Source organism: Corythoichthys intestinalis, chromosome 9 (assembly GCF_030265065.1).
Source record: "Corythoichthys intestinalis isolate RoL2023-P3 chromosome 9, ASM3026506v1, whole genome shotgun sequence".
Taxonomy (NCBI): Eukaryota; Metazoa; Chordata; class Actinopteri; order Syngnathiformes; family Syngnathidae; genus Corythoichthys; species Corythoichthys intestinalis.
The window spans coordinates 37,589,302-37,607,803 of NC_080403.1; the positions used below are offsets into that span (position 1 = coordinate 37,589,302).

Consider the following 18,502-nt stretch of genomic DNA (forward strand, 5'->3'; position numbering starts at 1 on the left):
TACTACTACTCCGTTATAATACTGCTACTCCGCACTTGTATTCCATTAAACCGGAGGTGTTTAATCATATTGGTCGTGCAGCCACCTTTGCATGAAATAGTTGTGTTGCAAATGTTGCACTGAGCTGACTGATCTTTTTTTTTTGTAAAGTTGAGCCAAACTTTTTAGCGCCGCCGCACCGTGTCGAGTTGCAATGCACAAACACAGACTTCTTGTGGCTTCTTCTTCGTGGTTTTCGGCAGCAATTTTTTTTTCTCGAAATTTGGAATCGAAATTTAAAAATTCGAACGGTTCCGGGAGCATCGGAGTGTTAAAACCTTATCCCGTCGATGCTCGATGCCCAACCCAAATTATTGTTCAGTCAATTTGAATTGTTTTACATTGGCAGCAATATGCTGTTAACCCCTAAATCCTAACCCAAAGTTCAGAATTTTTGACATTAGGCTTAATCTTCGAGTTGGCCGGGGTTTAATTCGTCGGTGGAGTTGATTTCAACAAATTCCATGCAGTTTGTCAGTTATTTGTTAGCTTCAGGGCTCCGGAGTGGCTAAGCTAGCGTGAGTCAATTGTGGTTGAAATCAACTCCATTGAGTAATTAAACCCCCGCTAACTCTAAGACTAAGCCTTATTCGAAAAATTCTGATCGTCCCGTTTAAATTCAATTATTGGAAAGTCAATTACATGCAATGACATTTTTCTGTTGTCATTTTTATGTTGAGGCAGCAAAGAGAGAAAAAATTAGTGTAAAGTAACTCAGCTGCTTTGATAATAAAGTAATCAGTAAAAAAATTTGATTACTTTTTTGAGGTGTAATTAAATTACTTTTTTTCCCAAGTAATCTGTGACGTCACTAGTTAAAACTAATTTCATATTCATTCTGAAATGTTACTCAAAACATAACTACTCCCATTTGTGAATTGTGTAAATATCAATTAAGGTGTCCTCTCTGAACCATTTAAGTACTGCTGATCCTGTCTCACCTGAGGTTTGGGAGCAGGTAATTTTCTAAGTTCTTCCTCATTAAACCTGTACTCTGGTGCAATTGAGTCTTCTCTCTCTCCTACTAGCACAGCATCTTCCTCTTTGTGTTTTTTCTCCTGTTATAAACAAAGAAGTCAATTTAGTGTTAATTCTAATGACTAGAAAAGTTGTGGTTGTCGTGATCTTACTGAGACGATATCTTCGGGTCTGGGCTTCGGGGGTTCAGGTTTTGGTTTATCGGCTGGTAGAGAATCACTCAGAGCACTGAGTGCATCCAAAGGCAAGGAGCCAACCTGAGGAGAAACCAATAGATGGCGCTCTATTACTCCTGTAGCAATAACCAAAGGTGGGTAGAGTAGCCTAAAATCAGAGTAGCGTTACTTCAAAAAAATATTACTAAAGTAAAAGTAGTCATCCAAAAAATGTACTCAATTACCAATAAAAATGTATTCAGTGAAAACTGCTTACAATGTCTTTTTTTTTTTTTAAACAATGGTAGATTTTTTTTCTCAGCACAACATCTATATGAACTGTTATTTACTTTACTATAACATATTACACGACCATATTAGGCAGAAATAATCAAATTCAGACTAAAAAATTCAATGTCACCCTTTCAAAGAGCATGAGTGCCCTCGAGTTGGGAAAAAACGTTTCCTACCATGAAATTAAAACGACCATATCTCCGGTTTTCCGTGGTCTATCGGTGCCAAATAAAAATTGGGAGAGGTTGACATTTGCACTTTTGAGTAATGTTGACGCAATATCAAATAGAGGTGGGAACCTTGGGGCACCTAACGATTCCATTACGATTCAGAGGCTACGATTCGATTAGAAATCAACTGTTGATGATAACAGTTCAAAACAGTAAATAAAATACTCAAGTCTCCATTCTGCATCAGCATCTTTAAACTACATTCAGTTAATTTAATGTTGTGAATCAACCGTTAAAGTTGTTAAAATTGCTCCCGTTATTCCATAATTTCTGTTCTGTCTACTTTCGACATGTGAAAGTTTTAAAACTGTTTTATCATTTAAAGATAGATTCAGGTCAAGATTTTGCCGATTTAGGACTATTTTAGAGAAAAAGTTAATTAGGTTAGCTACAACAGAGCCTTCCAGAGAAGTCTACTGCTTTAAGATGGCGGCTGTTTACTAACGGCGGCAAGTCTGGCATTTCGCATCTAGTTCTCTATACATGTTCTAACGCTACCGTCTGTCATTTCACATTTAGTTCTAAATATATATGATATCTACCGTAGCATTATGTGGCCGAATGTTTATAGCAACTAGCAATTGGCGTTGTTTGTAGCAGCTGTCGGCCGCAGTCAGGTATTTTTTTTTTTTTTATCTAGCGGCACTTGAGTTGAACATGATATTTACTCTCGGTACGTTCCTCATTGTGTCCCGAAGACCGCGCTGGCTGTGTTTTAGTTCCGCTTTACCTGCTATAATTAAATAATGTTTATTTAAATGATGTTTGTGAATCGTTCTCGAATCTTCCACGGCCGAATCGTGTATAATCTGAGAATCAGAAATTTTGCACACTTCTAATTAGAGATATCCCGATCGATCTGGTCCGATCACATCATTTTCAAAGTATCGGAATCGGCAAAAAAATGTCGGCCATGCCTTTTTTAAATATATATATTTTTTTTTAGTTAAATCGTTTTCTAATTGTATTTAACGTCACAGACATAATATGTTACACTCATCCAGAGTCTTTAGGCTTAAGGTAGGGTTATCAATTAATTTTTAAAAAAATGAGTCACGTTAAAATATTTAACGCAATTAATGCATGCGCCGCATGACCCTCTCACTCATTGTCATGCTCAATCTGTAATGATGCCGTTTTACCTATATAGAGAGATAAAAGGCAGCGCAAAATGAGTAGACTGAAGTTTGGCAGCCTTTGGAGCCTTTTTCAATTGGCTAAAGCCTTACAATCCCTCTCCCTACTATTAGAAATATCGTGGGAAGCAATGTGGGGAAGCAAGGTAGCAATTGATCTTTTTCTTAACACCTTATGCTATTTCCCAACGCAGAGAAGATATAGCAATTGGTAGCACGTTGCACAGTCATGGTTCCACTTCCCATCATGCATTTGGGATGGCCACAGTATCATTTACTGAAAGCTCAAGAAATACACTAGATGGCAATATTTAGTCACAATATACAAAGTCACAAGTCTTTCTATCCGTGGATCCCTCTCACAGAAAGAATGTTAATAATGAAAATGCCATCTTGAGGATTTATTGTCATAATAAACAAATACAGTACTTATGTACTGTATGTTGAATGTATATATTTGTCCGAGTTTTATTCACTTTTTTCTTAATGCATTGCCAAAATGTATATGATCGGGAAAAATTATCGGGAATGATTGGAATTGAATCTGGAGCAAAAAAAAGCAATCGGATCGGGAAATATCGGGATCGGCAGATACTTAAACTAAAACGATCGGGATCGGATCGGGAGCAAAAAAACATGATCGGAACAACCCTACTCCTAATATCAAATAGTTTTTATTAAGATGCTTTAAAGACATCATATGATTGAACAGGCCAGCGTAAACATAGGACTTCCGACTATAAGCTTGTGTGTGGTCATGTGACTGTACTGTTACATCTGATTGGTATAACTGTCTCATGTGATTATTGTTGTCACGTGTCATTGGTGAAAAAGGGTACCGCCACTGTAAAATGTAATTCTATGTAGAATGAAGAGGAAAAATGTAACGACGTAGAAAAAAAAAAATCTGCATGCTTACCTGAGACGGTTTGGGTGGAGCAGGACACACAGAGACAGTTGGAGCAAATGCAGATACTTCAGCTTTCTAAAAACAGTAGAAAAAAAACAACCCTGCGTTATCCTGTTTGTGTCATTGTGGTTGCTGTTATCTGTCAGATATGCAGTGTACCTGTGTGGGAGCAGCTGAGGAGCTTAGAATGTCTCCCGACAGAATGTCCAGAGCCTCATTAGTATTCATGGTGGGCTGCGGATGGCAGAATAATTTAAAAAATGGATACATTTTTGCAATGGCGTTACAGCCTTGGAGCCTTTAAGTGATGTAGTCTACCTGAGGTTTAGGAGCAGGCAGTTTCTTGAGTTCCTCCTTATTAAACCTGTACTCCGGTGCAATTGAGTCTTCCCTCTCCCCTACACGCACAGCATCTTCCTCCTTGTGTTTTTCTTCCTAAGAAATGGATTTATGGAGTTATTCTCATAAGGTATTATGTGTAGTACTAGTTTAGTCTATAGCCTGGAGGCTTGTAACGATGCGACACTGAGATTTCTGCTTACGGAGACAATGTCCTCTGGTCTCAGTTTGGGTTCTGGTTTGGGTTCTGGTGCCGCCAACATGTCACCAAGAGCACTGAGAGCACCCGGAGACATAACGCCACCCTGAGGAGCACATTGCTATCCAGACTTAGTCAAGTACGATAGCCACTGGTATAATCACACAATTTGTGTTTTGTCCACTAAAATATCTGCATTATAGAGATAAAGCAAGAAAGTTAATTTATTAATCATATCTATCTAATATAAACTTTGTGTGTTTGTGGGAGTGGGGGGGACGTGCCAGCGTGTATGTGTGTGACCTATGGGCTCTGTAAAGGCTCAACTGATTGTCTGGAAAATTTATACATTTGTACTATAAGCATCTGCGAATGTTCTTAGGTAGGTTTTATATCCAAGTACCCCAGATAAGTATCAAAACTCGATAATCGAAAATACTGGGTTGCAGAAGGAATGACCCGATTTTAACCAAATTTGGCACACTCACAGAGTGACCTCAATAGTGTTTCTCAGATGTTCCAAGGTTGCAGAACTTTTAATAGTGCAGAAACTCAATAAACCGTATGTCGGTTTTAATTAGGGTCATTTACAGTCACCGTGGAAATTTTCGCACCGGAGCGCCCCCAAATAGAGCAATAAATTGACAATTGATAAACCGTTAATAGGACTATTTTCAAAAGTGGCGTTTTTGGAATGTTGGAAAGTCATGCTATGTGCGAGAAGGAAAAGTAGCCGGGCTCCACTGTACCCCACTGTAAATATATAGCATCCTAATCAGATTATTATTATTTTTTTAAATCTAGTCAAATAATATTCTCCATCTTGTTTTGAGTGTTAAAGACTAATTAACAGATTAATGTGTCAGATTATTGCACTTTAAGTAAATACCGTACTACCATTTGCTCTTATTAAACCCATACATCTAAAAGTTGGTAATTTTTCACTTAATTAAGGAACATTTGCTTTCAAATAATATTTTTCACAATATATATTCTTGAATTGAGAACATTTCTGACAAAAAAGCTTTTTCTAAAATTAAAGATACTAAATTATTGCTTAAATTAAATCTGTTAAATCACTTTCAGATTGCATTTTTCTTATTTCAAGATATCTAAGTGAGTAAACTTTACATAAAGCATTGGCTGATACCGTAATTTCCCGAATATAAGGCGCACCCATGTATAACAGGCACCCCAAATTTACTTGTAAAATCTAGTGAAAATTATTGCATACGTGGATAACGCGCACCCTAATTTTAGCACCAATAAATAGAAGAATACAAGAAAACAGAGCTCGTGTACAGATACAGAAATGTCATTTTACTGACTGGTGAAACACAGCAGACGCATAGCACATTGGAAGTTCAAAACATTACCGTAAACTGACAATATGCATGGTAGAAATATGATCTCACAACTTCTCCAACTTACCAGAATCCAGGAGAAAACAAAACAGATGTGACTTTTCTTTTAAAGGCTGTTGTATAACTTGCTCCTTTCATCATGATGAATAAATGTCTCTTCCATGGATTGATACGGTAAAATAAAAGTGGGGACTGAAGTCGGAAATCGGAACGAGTGCATCACTGTTGACTAACGAGAGGAACTATTGTTATTTGGGTTTGAGTTTCCCGATGGACAGATATAATTGACGGACACGGGAAATCTGTTGTGTTACGTTTGTTATGGTCCGAGTTGCCGAGTTGCAATAAACGTTGACTCAAATGAGTTCAAGAAACTAAATTCTGTGCTTTATGAAGCATGAAAAAAGCAGAATTTAACACAGACAAAATAATTCGACCAATCAGAGTGAAGTATTACCGAAACAAAATGGTGACGTCATGTACCGTAATGGTCGGCAACGGATCGCCGCATACGTTTTCTTCAACACAACATGGCCGTGTAAATAAAAAAAAATCGGTCTTTCTGTATATATAATATATATATATATTTCTGTCTCCATCCCTGTACCCGTGTATAATGCGCACCATGATTTTACAAGTTGATTTTGAAAGAAAAAAGTGTGTGTTATATTCAGGAAATTACAGTAATTTCATTGACTTTTAGTAGATTTACACTCAAAACAAGGGAATTTAACTAGTTTTAAGGAGGTGTGTTTTTGCAGTGTTCTTGTAATATAGTAAAAGGCAGTACAGTAGCAGTACCGTGTGATGAGTGCAGGAAATTATATGGATGTTCACAGACCTCATCGGTTTTGGACTTCATGTCAAGCCCTGCTTTCAGAGAGAGACCAGAAGAAGAGTCTTTAGCCACTTGGATTTCTTTTACTTCAGTTGGTGGAGCCACGCATGCAGCTTTCTGCGAACCATGGAAGAGAAGGTAAAATGTTAAGAACGGTTGTGGGCATTAGGGTGAAATGATTAAAAACAATCTATATATCGAATGGTGGCTTATCAGAAAAGCAACATTTACCTAATCTCATTCGTTTGGAAATTGTTTTTATTACCTTGAATGGAGCAGCGGAAAGACCAGCTGACAATGAAAAGTTATCGACTTCCATTTTGGCTTTTTTATCAGCTGGCGGACAGACTGCTACGCAAGGCTCAGGTGCGGGGATTTCAGCTTTCTGGAAACACCACCGGTGCGAATGAAGATGCAAGTAATTTACTAAATAACTGATGCACCTAATGAATGAACATCTTTCTCTACCTTCAGTGGTGGCGCAATGGAACACGGGGCAGCAGATGAGGCAGCAGCTTTGTCTTTTTGCTGAGAATATGCAAAATGGGAATCGTAAAAGAAATGTATACCATCTCTAATAACTTGCTGAGGTGAGTAAAGCACTCTACATTTGACACATACGTGTCTGACCTGCATTTTGGGTGCAGTTGGAACCGTTGATGTGAAACCCGCTGAAAGACAATCCAGGGCCTCTTCTGTACTGAATGGTTTCTGTGTAAAAAAATACAAGTTCACAATTATCTATGCACATATTTTCTGCCAACAACAAAAAGAAGAACGACCCCAAGGTTTTTTAAATCCTCCACTAGAGGGCATTTTGGACAGCACACAAGCAAAAGAAAAAAATTGGCACACATTATAGTGAAGAAAAAGCACAGACACACCCATCAAATTCCATCAAGAGTCAACATTCTGTGATAAACGACCTGGAATTACACATGAAAGATAAAATTGTTTTAGCACACGCATGCTGAAAACTCTAAAGCTTAAAATCCCATAACATTGGGGAGAGAAAATGAGTGGAAAGGTCATGAGAATGAAGAAAGGCACTTCTTACAACATAAGAAGACCAAAGTAAGACCGCTTGATTAGAAGTGAGGTAGTGAGGACCGCAAGTAAAAAGTGAAGGGTGAACTTGTAGATTAAATGTGTGTGCAAATGTGAAAGCACGCTACACTTAGCAAAAGAACTGTACTAGATCTTGTGGCTTTTCAAAGTCCATGAAAATGCAAGCAAATGTAAAATTTGTTGAGGAATTACGATGCGGGGAAAATTAGAGGTCAGGGTAAATTCTTGATTGATCTATGAATGTTTTGTCCAATTGTGTGGGTGAACTTCGGACAAGAGCTAACAAGATCCAGTATGGATGGTAGGTCCTGAGCGGCTTGCAAAGACAACACCCAGCAAGACAGTGCAACATTCCTCATGCTCGTGTGTCTTTTAACTGTGTCTATAGATAAAAAAAAAAAATAGTCCTAAGAAATGGTAGATACTTACAGGAACATCCTTGGGTATAGCGTCTCCAGGGACCGGAGCCTAAAAATGAGTATTCAGTGAGGGGGAAAAAAAGGAAATCGAAATATCAGTTTATAGAAACACTGAAAAGAAACATTTTTGTATCCGTTATATTTCTTGGTTCCAATTTGGTTGGCTTTGGTAATCATTTGGTTTTAAATTGAAAATTCATATTTCTTCTAGGAAATGTCAACATGTATAGTTTTTCATCTCACTTTCTCAATAAAATATTGTGGACTTGAAAATTAATTAGGAGAAAGTCATGTGTTTTATAGATTCACTACACACACAGGTTGGCTTTTATTTTTTGATAGTTATAGAAAATAAATGATACACGAAACACTCAAATTCACCATGGGAACAAATTATAATGTTAATTCATAAAGATGTAAATCAATATAGAACTTTTTGACAACATTCAATTTTTTTCTGCAATTTGTTTACATGCAAAGATTAAGTATGGCCAAACAATTACAAGAACATTTCCCAAAATAAAATTGTACAAAGTTTGTTCAAAAAGACAAACAGGCCTAACACTGAATATGATTAATTTCAAAGTACTGTAAACCCAATGTGCTATTGATCTCATTGTGACGCTGTTAGCCAAGGGTGTCCAAACTACAGCCCGTGGGACAACCGTGACCCACTGCCCAGATTCTATTGGCCCACACCAAATTATGAAAACATAATGGAATATGGTTCGCAAATGAATCTTAAATTCAGTCTGCATTGTGTTGCATAGCCAAGTTTAAACACTCGATGGAGCTCATCACTTAAACAGCACCTCTCTATTAGCTCATCGGTCAAATCCTAACAACATTTTGAAATTAATGTAGGAAATTGTACAGTTTCAGTATTTTGTTTTACACAAATAAACCTATATAAGTAACAATCCAATGCGATGAATTGAGATCTCTTGGTTGTGATTTTCTTAAAATTTTTGCTGTCACTGGACATTTTCTTTTTATTCTACAAAGTTTGTTTCAGTAGTGTAAATATTAAAGCTAGGAAAAAAATCATCTGGCGATATATTGCGATCTTTTATATCACAATCAGAGTATCGATACTTTTTATGAGTACCGATACTTTAGATACTTTTAATGTGCTGCCCCAACGCAGCGCCGGCCACAAGCCAACAAACTAGATATTTCGCGATCTGATCATTCTCCGTACTGCTGCTTTTCTTGGTCTGTGCGCTCGAAATTGCTTGTTAAAGTTAACGATGAGTGACAGCTGTTGAGGCTGTGATGTCGCCAGAGAAGCCTGAGAGCGCTATACTTGAAAGATGCCGCATCGTTGAACTTGTTTAAACACTTGCGGTAGTGTGAGTGGCAATTCATTGCGGATTGATGACTGACTCAACGAAGCATTTAATAAAGACAAGTATTTTTGTACGTTATTCTTGTAAAAATAACTCAGTGGGAAAGCAACATGTTTAAAACTAAAAAAAAATGTTTTAAAATCTTATTTTAGATTTTTTTGAACATTTTTTTTCAGTATAAAATTTGAAGTGTTTTAAATTGTTTTTGTTCTACTTTGCATAGGAACAGTTGATGCAACAATGAACTTTTCTATGCAAAAAAAAAAAAAAAAATGTCAAATGGCATCTAGTTTAAACAGAGATACAGTGGGGAGAACAAGTATTTGATACACTGCCAATGGGAAAACCCACTGGCAGTGTATCAAATACTTGTTCTCCCCACTGTACATGCCTCTGGGTTTTTATACATTTTAAACGGTAATATGTTGTCATAGTTGAAGTATCCCAATACGTATCGGATCGCCACACAAGTATCAAAATACGGAATGGATCGTGATAAAAGTGGATCGTCCCAGCCCTAGTAAATATATTATATATATACATACACATTTACAGTAAATACAGTATTTTTTCTTGAAGAACCTTCCTTCTCTGGATTATTGTGTTGCTTGTAGCCCTTAACTCATTCACTGCTATTGACAGTTATAGACATCAAATCTATTTTTGGGAAGGCTGGCATTGAGTGATCACGTTTCACGGTCATTGAAAGCGACTGTGACTTCCAGTCTAATTTGACTCGGTAGGCTTTGCCAGTCCTCCTTTGCTTGTCCTAACTTGGACAAGGGGGACGGATTGCGGCGCAGCTCCATGCAGACCGGTTACATGTATGATAGGTACGGCCATCAATGGCAGCGAACGATTTAATACTTAAAATTAGAGCTGAAACGAATACTCGAGCAACTCGAGTAACTCGAGTTTAAAAACTGATCCGAGTAATTTTATTCACCTCGAGGAATCATTTAATTTTGCCAGCTCTAATCATCACGTTTTGCTCGGACTACTTTTATGTGCGCAGAGGAAGAAGCAATAAAAAAAATACCTAACTGCAGCTGACAGCCATTACAAACTGCGGCGACGTTGCTAAAAACTACGCCCGCTTGTTGCTACGGTGGTAGCAGCCTAGCAGGTAGCATCTGATGCGTGTAATAGATATCACATGTACGTAGAACTAGATGCCAAATGACTGACTCGGCAGCGTTAATAAAACAGCCGCCATCTTAAAGCAGTACACTTCTCGGCGCTCATAAATAAGATTAACATTACTTTCACTCGCTCACGTAATGTTATCCCTGCGGAGGGGAAGGTTCCTATTCATTATGACCACTGTCGATGCGTGGCTAACTCTTATATACAGGCTTTATTTAGTCTGTGAAAACAGCGCTGTAGAGTGATTAGGGTGTACAATAAAAACATAATAATGGTAACTGTCAATTTTAGCTGGATAAAACACCAAGTAGCACTGGTGCCTAATGTGCTCCAATACAGCACAGCATTTATTTTGAACACTGCAAAAACTCAAAATCCTATCAGGACTTACAGTTTGGACTAACTTAAAACTTAACTAGAACTTATAGCTTGACACAAGTGAAAATTCAATTGAAACACGTAGGAAAAACACCTAACTTTTAAGTCGTGTGTTATCAAGCGTAATGCCATTTTTACGTAAGAAATATATATATATATATTTTTTTTATAAGATCTAAAAGTTTTTGGAGTGAAAGCAATAAATTAGTCTTTTTTTAGCCCTTTTCAGATGAAATTCTTGGCTGTTTACAAAAATGTACATCGAAAATAAAGACATTGATTGACTGAAAATGGTTCAATATTACATGAAATGTCTTGTTTTCTCCTCTATATGTATAATTGCTCTTTACCTAAAAAAATGTTTTATCCGATTACTCGATTAATCGATAGAATTTTCAGTCGATTACTCGATTACTAAAATATTCGATAGCTGTAGCCCTACTTAAAATCAATACATTTTAAAAACCCAATCTTTTTTTTTTTTTCACCGATTCCGATCCTCTGTTCAACTAATGAAAGTGAAAGGATTTCAAGTTGGATCTTGCATCATTTGATTTTATGAAAGCGGCCCTCGGAGAAAAAGTTTGGACACCCCTGCTATAAACTGTCACCCAAAAAAACTCAAACTCCCTCTACTAGAAGTGAGCAACATCGATAGATAGGGAAAACCAAAAATCAAATCACAGATTCGACGTGATTCTGCAACAGGCATTGTTCTTTAAATATAACTGACCATATTTTCAAATCTGTAACCTGGAGGCAGCGTATCCTCTCTTTCTCCACACTTGGGAGCCTCCTCAGATGTGGCATCATGCTGTGACACATGCAACACACAGTTATGCAAAACCAGAGCCATGCTGTCTGTCAGTGCAATAAATCGTACATCTTATCTCTTTACAGTAACACATTAAAGTACCTCTTTGACCTCAGGCCCAGTGAATATAGGTTCAGGAGGTTTAACTGGATCAACTGGTGGAAGTATACTGGCCAAGGCGTCAAATGGATCTACTGCAGAGCCCTGTACATGCCGATCAATTGAGCACACGCGTGGAAGCTACACGCCAACATGCTTTCCAGAGCAGATGATTGCCTCTTTACCTCTTTGGCTCCTATTGTTTCTACTGTTCGAGGAACTTCCACTTGCACCTGCAACAAAGAATCTAAATGAATGCATGGAACGTCAATACATAGGCAAATATTTCCAACAGACACACATGGATATACTGTATACATACAGTATAGTATATAATCATCAACATTGTCATTATAGTCTCAGTATGGTCAACTGATGAAAAAAACTAGATGCCTTCTTTTAGGTTAAGCTTCCAACTTATCAACGTTGTGCAAAACTCATAGTGTCCAGGGAAAAGTTGGGTGTTTTTCATTACATTCTGAAGTGATGATAAAGGAGTCAGAGGCGAACTTGCAAATACAACCCCCCCCCCAATCAATAACAAAAGCACAATATAGTGCTATAAACCAATGCCATCTTATTTCATGGACCAGAGGTGTCATTACCAACTAGTGCTGCAACGATTAATCGATTAACTCGAGTATTCGATTAGAAAAAAAGATTCGAATTAAATTTTGCTGCTTTGAGTATTCGTTTAATTAAAATGGGGTTGTAATGGTTTGTTTTCAAAGTGTTTGCATTTAGTTTTATTGATTTGGGTGGATACACGGCCCTCTAGTCTACCTCATTTCACTTGGCTGAATCCATTTGCTCCCTGTTAAGACCAACAGAAGCAAAGTTTTTGTTTGAGCAAATTTTTGCTTTAATTCGTCAATTGGTCAATTCATATTCGTAATTTAGTTTATAGGTATATTTAGCCATTTTTTGGGGGAATATGTATCTAAACCATTTGTTAAGCGCATTGTAAAAAAGCCTTAGCATTTTATAGCATTTAAGCGGACTTTTTGCTATGTAAGTTAGCCAAATGGTTCTTTTGTTGTACATACCTTTTAAGGCTCAGCTCAGGTATTTTAATTTTTTATGTTCCTAATCCGATTACTCGATTATTCGAACTAAATAGTTCATCGATAAATCGACTACTAAAATAATCGATAGCTGCAGCCCTAATTCCAACCAACGCATCATTTCATGTAGATTGCAGGGCTCCAGAGAGATGGTCGCATTTCGGCACTAAATTTAGAGCCAGTGCGAGTATTTTTTTCATCCACTCGCACATGCGCGACCAGAAACATTGAGTTTTTTTTTTTTTGCTGACAAAGTCCTTCACGGTTAAATCCACTAGTTGGCAGTAATGTAACGAGCTGGCTTGCCAAGGGAAAAGACAACAGAAGAAAATAAAGGTGGCGGTGGACAATTTGTGAAGCGGTCGCTGCTCGGCCAGCGGCAGGGTCTGCCCCTTCTGACTTGATGCCGGACGAACTGGAGTATATAAAAATGCATTGGGGAAAATTAAACCACGAAAAAAACGCGTGGTACCCCAAGTGACACAGGTGTGAAATCGCTTTCATTTTCGTGACTTTTTGGACTGTCAAATTGTTGCCACTTCCAGGAGAGCGAGACTCACGAAACAGACACCCGGAGAGGCTCTGCCTGTCTCGGCCACTGTACGCACACGTCTCCCTGGTCGTCTCCGGTCGTCATACGTGGCACTGTATGCGCCTCACTGTGTTTCTGTTTGATATTTCCCAATTGCTGAGTGTTCAGCTGCCTGAAACTTATGCTTGTGCCCCTAAAAAAGGGGCCACAGTACTCCTAGTAAAAAAAAATGTTATTCTGGAGCCCTGAGCCAGCTAAAGCAAATCTATTACGTCATCATTTACTTCATGGTTCTTGCTAAAATCTATACCTACTCTGCAGACTGATTTCACTTTTAAAGATGTTGAAGACGCATTTTTTTGTCACAGAACCCCTCATATAAATAGAATACAGTAGAATTTTCCTTCACTTCTAATTTCCAAAGTAAAGCTGTGGTCGATCGATTTGTTGTGTATGGAATATGTAAAAAAAGGAACTATGCAATAATACTGTACATACATTTATGGTTTACAGTTAAAATCGCCCTCCGAGGGAAACCATAACTAAATGTGGCCCATGATGACACAAATGAGTTGGCGCTCTGGCGGTTGAACGGTCAAGTATACCTTGGCCGTGTTTTTTGGCGAGCCTTTAGAAGTCGATATGGCAGCATTAGCTGCTGCTGCTGTAGTCACTGCTGTTCCACTGGCAGCAGAAGACGACTTTACAGTGGTGACAGGTGGCGTCTATAAACCAAACCATACCTATTACTCAAAAACGCACATCGTCAATTCAGTCAAAAGATACAAAATGACAAAAATGTCTCAGAATAACGTTGAAGGCAAAAAGCTAACAAATGCAAACCTCTATCACCCATTGAGCTCCAAGATGAGCAGTTACCTTCGATATCATATTGGGACTTCCCCTCGTCCCAGACAATGTCATGTTGACAACAGTTGACCCAGCAGACGACATGTCAATAACAGTGGATTTGGTGTTAGTCTACAAACCAAGGAGCAAGTGTTTACTGGATGCCATGAGGTTATGTGTGTAGGCAGCTCAAAAGCTTGTGGGAAAGCCCCCAATCCAGAAAATGAAGACGGACAGGTCAAGGCTGTGCTGTAGATAACACTGAAGGGTCATGATATGGAGAAAGCTTCAGGCAACGCACATAAAAAAAGAAGAAGCCAGAGATTGGCATCAAGATAAGCGAGCAAAGCCAGAAAAAGGAAGCAAGAAGTTCCTGTCACACTAAAGTCAAGCCCCTACGCTTTCACCGTCATCACCCAGCGTCAGTCTACCTGGGGTTTCGCTGTTGGAACCCCCTGTCCTGCTGTCCCGATGGAAGTACTTCCCGCCGTGACACCTTTTGGGGTCGTAACCCCGCCAGGCTTTGAAGCCATGGTGGATCCCGATGATGCCTTCTGAAAAGCACCAGGAGTGAAGATGTCCATCATCGGCCCTCAATTACATAAAGTACCTTATGGCTCAAATCACAGTGCTGTATATAGGAGTAAGGGTTGAACAACTTCATTTTTTTTTTAATTTGACTCAAGAGTAAGGATTGTCTCGTCAAAATAGACTCATTGGTCTATCAATAGACTCATTCATCCAATCTCATTCAAACACAACTGCAGGGTCATTACTTGCTATTATACTATATATGATATGTTAATCTAAAAATCACAAGAGGAACTTGCAAGTTGAAAATTGTGTAGTAATGAACTTGCTTGGTAAGAATTTTCACTCAAATTTTTTTTTTTTTTTTTTAAGTTTGTGCAAGTGTGTGCGACTAATTATAAAATAAAGTCTGTAAGCAAGAAAACACGGAATTTAATACACATATTAAATAAAAAGTCTAAAATGCAAAAGTTTTGTGTATTTACGAGATATTTTAGCCCAAACATTCAGAACAAGTTGTTTACAGTGATCCCTCGCTACTTCGCGCCCTCAGTCCATCACGTATTTTTTTTCAATTAATAAAATACAGATGAGCTTCCCGAGCCGATCGCGTAGTCTCACTGTACCTCCCTCCCCTTCTCTCCCTGCCCTTTGTTGCTCAGGCAGTGCACTGGAGTTGCTTACTAAAGTTAACTATGATAGACGTTTAATGTTTGATCTTGCCACAAATGCCTGGAACTCGAAGCTTCAAAGTACCGCATGCGTCAATCATCGGTTAACTTGTTAAACAGTTGCTGTTGCAACTCATTGTGTGTACGAGAGCAGCTTGAGTGGACTCACTCAAGCTGATTTTTTTTTTTTAATCATACTTTGGGGAAAGAAGTGAAAAGAACATGTCTTGTGTGTTTCTTCCCAATGCAAAAACTGAATGAATAATGGTAAACAATTGAAAGAGAAATACATTCCTGGTACATTCGCCAAAACTACCCCAAACTTTGTGTCGCGGACCCCTCTTATGTGTCTGTGTATATGAGGGGGATTTCTCTTCCTGGTTGCCTGTTTATAAAAGCCCTTTTCACAAACATATCCAGGTACATTCCCGTGTAAGATGACACAGGATTTACTCGCGTCATTGCTTTCACGCATGTAGAGATGTCCCGAGAATGACTGTCCCTTGTTGCCCACTGGAGCTCACTGTGCGAGGAGGGCTGCTGGCGCAATTTTATAACCCGGACATTACGTCATATTTGGCTGGCATCAGCTGTCACAATGTTGGTCAAATCGTGTTTTGTTCCAGAGGGAACTGCAGCCAATTCAAACTCATCAAGACTGTATTCAAGCCCAGGCGATCCAAGAGAGGGGTGCCGAGATATAAACTTGCTTGGCGCCATTCGGCACCTCTGCTGCCCTCGTTTTGAAATCCCCTTTCAATTAATCAATCAACTTTATTTGTATAGCACATTTTAAAAAATCTGCAAAGGAGTCCAAAGTGCTTTACATACCATAAAACAGCAAAATAAGTTAACACTCAAAGATAAAACAAAAACACATAAGAAATTAAATAAATAAAAGACAAGGTCATAAACAGTCATTGCACATTAAAAGCTGAAGAAAAATAAAATGTTTTAAGGCGTGATTTGAAATCCCCTACGTTGTGCTGGTATTTGAGTGCATTTATGCTGTCTTATCTCTGCCTACCGCTTCGGTTAGTAATATTGATCCCCGTCGGCCTACTGTCACAGTAGGTCACACTATCACAGATCCATTGTGTTATTCCCCCTTTTCAACGCTCGCATGTATTTTTGTTTGTAATCAATAAATCCTTGAACGGATCCCTCCGTTGTTTTCTGCTTTGAGCTACAACCTTGTTTCTGCAGTTGCACACCCTAACATCGGTAATAAAATAAACCACTCATTTCCAAAGATGGACGATGGACTCTCTTCCTTGACTCTACGATCCAGTAGGAATTTAATTTCGTCATGTTTTCTGTTTAATTTTGCTATTTCCAGCTTGATATGTTGATAATTGTGATGTTTGTTTACCGATTTTCGTCTTACTGCGAAGAAAGCGGAAGTGACGATCGGCCCGCCATGATATCTGCGTCATCAGCCATCGTGCTGTGACACGGGAATTTAACGCTTGCTTTCCCATAAGTCTCGTCCCAGGACTTTCACGGGAATTATACTAAGACGCAACCCTTGAAATGTCCGCGTAATCTCCGTGTCAGTCGACCCGGGAAATTGCATTCACTTACAAGAGCTGCCCGTTTAGATAACGCGATTCTCACGGTGTTTTGGCGTGTGCTAAAGAGGCAGAGGCGCGAAGACCAAAGCCCCTTTTAGACTTATATCATGCTAAATTCCCATGTAGTGCTGCAATGATTAATCGATTAACTCGAGTATTCGATTAGAAAAAAATATTTGAATTAAATGTTGTTGCCTCGAGTATTCGTTTAATTAAAGTGGCGTTGTAATGGTTTATTTTGAAAGTGTTTACATTTAGTTTATTGATTAGGGTGAATACATTGCCCTCTGGTCTGCCTCATTTCACATGGCTGAATCCAACTGCTCCCTGTTAAGACCAACGTAACCTAAGTTTTTCTTTGCGCTAATGTTTTTTAATATCATTTGCAATTTAGCTTATATGTATATTTAGCCGTTTTTTGTGGGATTATGAGTCTGAACCATCTGTTAAGAGCATTGGAAAAAAAAGTTAGCATTTTATAGCATTTAAGCTAGCAGACTTTTGCCATGTAAGTAAGCCAATTGTTCTTTTGTTGTACATAGATCCTCATTTATTTATTTTTAATACCATTTAAGGCTCAGCTTAGGTATTTTAATTTTTCATGTTCCTTTTCCGATTACTCGATTATTCGAACTAACTAGTTCATCGATTAATCGACTACTAAAATAATCGACAGCTGCAGCCCTATTCCCATGTAATGTGACACGGGATTTTCCCATGTTATGGCTTTCAGACATTGGGAGATGTACCGGGAAATACGGAGACTTTCAGACCTGTCCCGTGTTGGCGACTCGGCGCTCTGTGTGTAGTGGGCAAGGGACGGGATTTTATAACCCGGACATTACGACAGTTTTGGTCGGCATCGCCAACAAAATAAACCACACATTTCCAAAGATGGACGATGGGCTATCTTGTCCTTGGTTCTAAGATTACGTCGCAAATTAATTTCATTATGTTTCAAATGTAATTTTGCTATTTGTTTTCAGTTTGACATGTTGATAATTATTGCAATATTTTTTTGCCGCTTTTCGTCTTACTGTGAAGAAAGAGGAAATGACGATCGGCCCGCCATGATATTTACGTCATCAGCCTTCGTGCTGTGACCGAGGAAACAACAGGCTGCTTTCATGCGTGCCGCAGCCGGGTGAAATCCCGGACATTATACTAGGACTCGACTCAGTTAATGCGATGTCATATCCGTGTCAGTCGACTCAGGAAATTGCTTTCAGACATAAGGGCTACCAGTTTAAATTCCGGGATTTACCTGAGTGCTGTGTATGTCTGGAAGGGGCTCAAGATGCACAATGCTGCGTTAAATCGACTAGTAAAATACGAAACGTTTAATTATGAGTAGGCCATTAAACGATTAAACGACTTGTTGCGCACATCCCTAGATGATACAGAATTTTATCACTGTTTCAGTTATTTGTTGACAGCTGCTGTGAACTAATCAGCAAGCATTAGCGGATGCCTACAGATTTGCATTAATAGCACTTGTAGAAAGATGTGCTTTTATGGGTAAATAT

At 38.6% G+C, this 18,502-nt stretch overlaps 1 protein-coding gene across 22 annotated transcripts in view; it reads right to left on the reverse strand.

Moving 5' to 3' along the window:
- The window catches only part of cast (calpastatin), a 91,140-nt gene that overhangs the window by 15,027 nt on the left and 57,611 nt on the right, over nt 1–18,502 (reverse strand). For 6 of the 22 annotated variants that reach the window (XM_057845389.1, XM_057845390.1, XM_057845391.1 and 3 more), the window contains 17 exons: nt 14,632–14,754; nt 14,231–14,332; nt 13,957–14,076; nt 11,941–11,988; nt 11,759–11,860; nt 11,576–11,656; nt 7,980–8,018; nt 7,104–7,193; nt 6,951–7,010; nt 6,748–6,867; nt 6,486–6,599; nt 4,285–4,386; nt 4,061–4,177; nt 3,902–3,976; nt 3,752–3,817; nt 1,170–1,274; nt 981–1,097 (listed from right to left, as the gene is read on the reverse strand). In XM_057845389.1, coding sequence (XP_057701372.1) covers nt 981–1,097; nt 1,170–1,274; nt 3,752–3,817; nt 3,902–3,976; nt 4,061–4,177; nt 4,285–4,386; nt 6,486–6,599; nt 6,748–6,867; nt 6,951–7,010; nt 7,104–7,193; nt 7,980–8,018; nt 11,576–11,656; nt 11,759–11,860; nt 11,941–11,988; nt 13,957–14,076; nt 14,231–14,332; nt 14,632–14,754 — 1,581 coding nt within the window. The remainder of the gene's footprint in view (nt 1–980; nt 1,098–1,169; nt 1,275–3,751; nt 3,818–3,901; nt 3,977–4,060; nt 4,178–4,284; nt 4,387–6,485; nt 6,600–6,747; nt 6,868–6,950; nt 7,011–7,103; nt 7,194–7,979; nt 8,019–11,575; nt 11,657–11,758; nt 11,861–11,940; nt 11,989–13,956; nt 14,077–14,230; nt 14,333–14,631; nt 14,755–18,502) is intronic. The other 16 variants (XM_057845398.1, XM_057845400.1, XM_057845397.1 and 13 more) reach the window with 9 other exon arrangements.